The 7,511-nt window shown below is 35.0% G+C and overlaps 1 protein-coding gene across 1 annotated transcript; it reads right to left on the reverse strand.

Annotated features, from left to right (window-relative positions):
- Window positions 1-573: 573 nt before the first annotated feature.
- Window positions 574-5,650, reverse strand: LOC124942220 (magnesium transporter MRS2-4). The gene is made up of 4 exons (XM_047482679.1): window positions 5,132-5,650; window positions 3,730-4,175; window positions 2,266-2,547; window positions 574-1,103 (listed from the first exon to the last, which is right to left on the reverse strand). Exons 1-4 carry the CDS (start codon window positions 5,454-5,456, stop codon window positions 825-827), a joined length of 1,332 nt encoding a protein of 443 aa, XP_047338635.1. The 5' UTR covers window positions 5,457-5,650; the 3' UTR covers window positions 574-824.
- Window positions 5,651-7,511: the final 1,861 nt, after the last annotated feature.

Here is a 7,511-nt window from a genome sequence, read left to right on the forward strand (position 1 = left end):
TTTTATTATTTTATCAACTATAACCTCCGTAAAGTTATTTTTTTAATTTAGAAAGTTTAAATATAGATAGAAAGTTTGTGTTCGTAAAAAAATTATATAGTAGAGTTCAGTCGAGAGGATTAGTGATCTTGGATTAGTGATCTTAAAAACGGTTCAGTTGGGGTTCTCTTAAGAATAATCTTCAGTTGGGGTTCTCTTAAGAATAATCTTATGACGAAGAAGTGATATGAAGAGAATACTGATATTTTTGTATTATATTAGTTTGTATATTTTTTTTTATTAAAAAAAAAAACTATAACCTTGTAATTGTATGAAATCAATTTTTTGATCTTTTCTTTTAATTGATCATTTTTTTCTTACCAATGTTTGGAGGATATTTGTTGATTTATTCCTTGAGATAAATTTGATTCCCACAATTCTGTCCTAAACATTCAATAGCCAAATGAAAATTTCACCATTACAAGAGTAATTGAATGTAATTACAAATTTTCTTTATTTAAATTATTAAATCCGAATTCAAATATAAATATAGATAAATGTTTTCAAATGAAGCCATGATGGAAAGAAGGCAAGCTAATAATCCAAAATCCATATTCTTCTAGGAGTATGCAATCATATTATTACATAACTACTTTCATGAGATTTTTACTTTCACCAAATCAAGAAAAATAACAAGTTCACATATCTTAAAAATTACCAACAACATATATAATCATATCATCAATTAATGGGCGTGAAATGTGCCCGTTTGACTTTGATACAAAATACGATTCAATTCAATTCGATAGGGAATATTATTATATAAGTGTTTGTGGTGGGGGTGCTTATGATCCAATTAGTGACTTCCATCTGGCATAACCAAGCATAAGTAGAAAAAGCAAAACACAGGCAGCCGTAATCGATCCAACAAAGATTTCAAATATTCCTTCCATATTGTACAATGGGCAAGGGATGTTCATACCAAATATTCCTGCTATGAGTGTTTCAACTGCTATTGCAAATGAAGCTATTGTCAGTGTCAACTGAAGTTGGATAAGTTCGTTACGCTGGTTGTCCAGTTGGATGTTCACATAGTCCTCTGTATCGTCAATGTACTCGCGAACCTGCCAAAAATATTGTTGCAGTTTTCAATTTCGTAAAGATGGGTGCCAGAATCATCATCAATCAATCGTGCTAATGCTTGTCAAATTAGAAGACTGATTTTTCAACCATTTTTTATGGTTTCAGTTCACATTGATTTTCGAATTTGGATTGTATAATTTCTACAGGAAACCTAAAGATGGAAATGGATACAAACCCTTTATATCAAGCTAATACAAACTCATGTATAAGCCTTAATTCTACATGGAAAATTGAATACGAAAATAAATGGGTCGAATTCAAACCCATACAGCTTAAAATCGTAACTCTGAAACTATGTTAAGTCAGCTCCTATTTAGAAGTTTAACTAGCAAGAAAGGCATTATTATCAGCAAACTCCATAAAGCATCTAGTCACTTAACAATTTATAACATTTTAGCCTTTTTATAAATCAATATCCCCATCACCATTCGATTCTCACTAAGAGCACTCTAAATTAAAGGGTGTTCATGATTGTGGAGGGTCATGCTAGCCACCCATAAACCCGGGTTACAAAAAAAAAAATCCCATCAACAAAATTAAAAAAAGAGAATACCCACTAATTATTATTTTTTTGAAAGGATAGATGTTCATTTTTTGCTCCATCAACTTACATCAAAAACTTGTTTTGCCTCCTCAACATGCGGTAGACTCATTTTGCTTCCTGAACATTTTGAAATGGCTCTAATTACTTCCCATTGTCATTTTTTTGATAACTTCGTTTAAGGCATTGATATGATTTTAGAAAGAAAGGAAACATTTTAGTCAATAATTGTGACTAAGGAAGTGCAAAAATTGTAGATAGATGACTTACAAAACTTAACAGAATTAACAAAAAAACAGTCTATGGGATGTAATTTGAGCCATTTATAAAAGTTTGGGAAGCAAAAAGAGCTTTGATGCAAGTTGATGAAGCAAAATGAACTTCTATCCTTTTTTAACTAATGAAGTTCTTTGATTGTGCACACCAAACAAGGTTATTTTAAAATGACCTGTCAGTCATTTAAATAACCCAAGATTAAACAAGGACTGAATATGTAAAGAGCTGAAATAGAGAAAAATCCTAATGAACTGCAGAAATAACTTTCTTTTTGTTGTAACCTAACTATTCTTGGGGGAATTCTGGTTGGAAATTATGATACTTACCGAAAGGATTTTGTTCCTGGTTCCATCAAGCTGCATGAAATAAGCCTCAAGCAACATCTCGAGATCTTCCACATCACCATCATCCAAATAGCTGCTTGACCTTGCACTAGCACTTCTGTTGGAGCCAAGACGGCCAAGATGAGAGCCTGCAGTAACAATGCTATTAGAAGCAGGGGCTCCTAACAGAGCTTCAGCTTGCTGATTCTGAATCCATCTCCGAGTCAAGTACAGTTGTGCCATGTCTTCATTGTCATCTAGAAGATGTTCAATTTCATCTCTCACCTGACAAAATAATGAAATATTTGCTTCAAACAGAAACAAAGAAAATAATTGAATAAAGAAAGCCAACAACTTAAAATCAGTAAGGCCTTGTCAAGGCAGCCTATTTGCTGCTCTTTTTGAGGCATGAGAGTAGCCTTTTTTGTGCTCATTACATTTTATGTAAATTACAGAAAATTCATATCATCAACTAAATACCAAAATATACTTATTTATTCTTATATAACATTTTAAAATATTAAATATGTCATTAACCGAAAATCCACCCGTGTCATCAAACAAGAAATTTCCAAAAAACAATAAACAAATTAATTTCCACTTGATTGATGGCGATATTGTTATACAAACCAAACAGATGATATAATGTTAATTTATGATTATGCATCAGTAGATAAGCGTCAAAATGAATAGATCTTTTCTAAATCTTGTTTAATGCACCATCCCAATGAACACCACATACAACAAGGTTCATGTTAACAAAAAGAGACCAATTGAAGTACAAGAAGAAATATGAAGGCAAGTCGTGGCTTCCTAATAAAAATGATTTACTCCATTATTAGACTAAACAAGCGTTTCTCTTTTTAGATGACCCAGATGTCTTGGTTCAATCGAGATGTTTTCAATGGGAATCAAACCTGGCACCTTGAGGTGGTAAGCCCCTTAGGTCAAGCCTCTTCTCATTTGATTTTCCCAAGATGGGTAACTAAACAATTGTTTCCTTATTGTGTGGAAGGTAGATGAAGGAAAGCAAACGATCGGTAACTAATGGAGATGGTGACCAGTAATTGAAGCTTTTGGACAAAGGCATGATAGCAAGAGAATGAAAATACCCAGTGTGTGAAGATCAAGTGGTAAGAGTTTCCAACTAAGAGGTTGATGTCTAGGTTTGATTGGATTCTCACTGAAACCGTTTTGAATGATGTGGGGTTCATGGCTTAGGGATTTGTGCTAACCTTCTTTAGGGAAAATAAATTACGGTCTTATAAAGCAAGAAAATGTAAATAGAAGTGCAGCTCCTGCAAACTATGCTATCTAGCAGAATGGGAAATGCACTATTTAGACTTTAAAAAATATATTAGGATAATAAAACTTGCCGGGAAACAGTTGAGAAAATCTGGCCTGAGCCCACTATATGTAACAAATATCAAGTTGAGACAATCTAATGCAAATACAATAAGATAGTACCTTCTGCACTCTTGCCAATAAACGAGTAAGATTGCTTTTCAAACTGCGTACACGCTCGAGATTCTTAGTACTAACACTCCTTGCCAATTCATCTAACACGGGATAAGCTTCCTTCTCAAGGTCAGCCACGCATGAGTCTAAATACGTGCAGACAGCCACTAGTGCAATCTCGAGCACTTGAAATTCAAATGGGAGCTCGCTATGTAAACCTTCAGGAGGTTCGGGAGCAGATAACCATTGTCCTGCAGACCTATGCATGTCATCATCTTGTTCAGATATTCGGGCACCTCCTTGATTATTGGAAGAACTTATATTTGGAAGTTGTTGTCTCAGTTGGTCCACAAATGGAAGAACATCTTGCCTGAGAGGATCCAGCAATAACACCTCTTCTGCAGTAACTATAGCTTTGACAAATTCCAAATTGACAACCATAGCTTTCTCCCTTGCTGCAGAGACAATATTTTTTAAGTCAAAATCTTCCAATACAAAAAAAAAAGTAGCCTATAACTGAGAAATTCTTGCATTATCTTGGATTGTTGGATGTCTACAACTGGTCCTTTCAATGAAATAACACTGCAACTTGAATGAAATAAACGCACTAACTAAGAAACGTGATGAATAACTCCAAAAAGTTACAATTACTGTGCCAAGTTGTACAGACTGTTCAAACAATTCATATCCATCATCATCAGACAGAGATACAACTCATCCATTTTGTGTAACAGGAAAATTATTGCATTATCTTGGATGGTTGGATGTCTACAACTGGTCCTTTCAATGAAATAACACTGCATCTTGAATGAAATAAAGGCACTAACTAACTAAGAAACATGATGAATAACTCTATAAAACTACAATTACTGTGCCAAGTTGTACAGGCTGTTGAAACAATTCATATCTATCATCATCAGACAGAGATACAACTCATCCACTTTCTGTAGCACGAAGATTATTGCATTATCTTGGATTGTTTGATGTCTGCAATTGGTCCTTTCAACGAAAAAACACTGCAACTTGAGTGAATAAAGGCACTAACTAACTAAGAAACATGATGAATAACTCCAAAAAACTACAATTACTGTGCCAAGTTGTACAGACTGTTCAAACAATTCATATCTATCATCATCAGACAGAGATACATCTCATCCTTTTTGTGTAGCACAAAAATTATTGCATCATCTTGGATGGTTGGATGTCTGCAACTGGTCCTTTCAATGAATAAAGGCACTAACTAAGAAACATGATGAATAAGTGCAAGAAAACTACAATTACTGTGCCAGGTTGTAATCATATATATCATCATCATCAGACAGAGATACAGCTCATGAATGAGAACGAATTGATCATATGAACACAAATAAACGGGATCCGAATCGTCTTCCCAATGAAAATGAGAGATTACCGAGTATATTGGAGGAGTGAGAGAAAACGGGGCCAAGAATCCTTAAATCCCTAGCCGGAATAGAAGCGCGTCTAATAATCGTACTCTTATCGCACTCAATGAGTTCTGAATGACCAAATCGATCAAACCTCATCCACAATCTCGCTCCACCGGCTTTCTTCTTAGGTTTAGCAGACGCTCCAGCAGCAGCGGCGTTCATCGCCAGGATGGAGTTATCAATCATCGAAGGAGACGCGACGGAATCGACCGTAGTCGTAACCGTGACGGTCTTCTTCGGCCTTCGTCGGCTTACAGAACGACCGAAGGAGAACGGGCCCTTCCCCATTCTCTCTCTGTATAGACGACGCTATCTTCGCTTCAGTTTGGGCATTTAGAACCTGGCAAGTGATGTGTGTGGTGTGTCTCTCTCTCTCTCTATAGGTCTAGCCCATGGAAATGGAAGAGAGACGATGAAGATGATGATGAGAATGAAATGGTGGTTGCTATGAATGCTAGCTCCGACCTGAAATTCCGATTTTGATGCCATAAGAAGAAGGCCCATAAACATATATACTTTCTCACCTTTCTCAGATTCTGCCTGAATTGAATGTATATATATATATGATGTTTACAAAATAACACTTATTTATATATAGGATCACTTTATATTTAATATTATTAAGCAATTTGTAGATGTAATTATTTAATACTTTTCAACATTTTCTTTTTTATATTATAGTAATTTATTTAATTAAACTCAAGATTAGTGGGATTGGGTTGATAGTTTCTAGATAGAAAAAACGTGTTAAAAATTTGACTGAAATAATGGGAAATTGGACGAAATGACCCTAAAAATTGGGTTATTTGCCTCCGTGGTCACCCAATAATAAAATTGATCTGGTGACCACTTTATTTTTTTTAGACGGAATTACCCTTTTCGCGTAACGCGAAGGGACTTCGCGAAACGCGAAGTGAAACAGTGTGAATATATATACTAAAATTTTTTCATTTTCTTCATTTCGTTTCTCTCTCTTCTCTCTCTTTTCTCTCTGTTCTTGTTCGTCGGCGGCGAAACGGCGACGGCGGCGAAACTTCGGCGACAACAACTTCGGCTATGCCTTAAATCTACAAAGATAAGAAACCTTAACCCTGATTTATGTTCTTTTTAATGAAACTCTAACCCTAAATCAATTAAATCGGTTCATATTGGTTCATATTTGTTCATATTTGTTAATATTGGTTCATATTGGTTCATACTGGTTCATATTGGTTCATTTTTTGTTCATCTTATTGTTCTTATGTCTATGATGATATTTGCAGATCATATGGGTTCCGTTTCACGAAGGGCTTCTCGTTACGCGAAGGGCTTATCGTTACGCGAAGGGCTTCTCGTTTCGCGAAGGGCTTCACGAATCTAATCTTGGGCGAAGATATTGAAAGAAATGGGTCGGAATTCAGTGAAGAAGTACTTACAGCAAGACGAAAACCGGCTAAGTGTTATGGATGAAGGGTTTTCTCAATAGTCAATACAATTGAGTTGTTTTCATTTATGTGTTCTATAATTATATGTTAAAGGGTTTGTTTGTAGAATTGCATTTTGATAGGGGAAGACATAGAGAAATTGAGATTGAACTATTATTTAATATCATTTTTTACTTCTCACAGCTGATGGAATTGAGGTAATCTTGATCAATTTGATATGGGTTGTTTTAGAATCACCTTAGAGAATGTTTGTGTGTCTGGCTGGGTCCCGTTTTTGATTTGGTTATGATTTGAGGAAAACAATCTTTAATATTAATATTGATTGATTCCATTCAAGTTGTCAAGCTCATTCTTTAGGTCAAAGATTAACATGTCTTATTCAATAGAATTAGTCCATCAAGTTAGATTAATAGGTGAAGAGGTTATCTTGGGCTAAATCTTCTATTTTTATATTTAAAAAAGCTTCTTTAAGATGTTTGACTTGAGATTAACTCAAGTGGCAGATCGCGGGCTCGAATCTTATTTAGAACGCCTTAAGTTGAAGTGGATATGATTGCTAGCTTCCAACATTCAAAAAACAAACTTGTTTATATGGAATCGATCAATTCTTAGTGAGGGGGTGAGTCATGTCTTGTTTTTGCAAAGTTTTATCTTTTACTATGTTTTTTGTTGATACTATTTAGGGTGCTGATCTTATGGTGAGAGCTGCTAAAAGGTCAATTGTTGATGAGCTTGAAGCAATGCTGGATGTGGTTGATCCTCAACCACCGGGTAAGTCAATCTACTCGAGGAGGAGAACATTTGACATAGAGAAATTGAGATTGGACTATTATTTAAGATCATTGTTTTACTTCTCACAGCTGATGAGATTGAGGTAATCTTGATCAATTTGATATGGGTTGTTTTAGAATCACCTTAG

The sequence above is a fragment of the Impatiens glandulifera genome, chromosome 6, assembly GCF_907164915.1.
Source record: "Impatiens glandulifera chromosome 6, dImpGla2.1, whole genome shotgun sequence".
Taxonomy (NCBI): domain Eukaryota; kingdom Viridiplantae; phylum Streptophyta; class Magnoliopsida; order Ericales; family Balsaminaceae; genus Impatiens; species Impatiens glandulifera.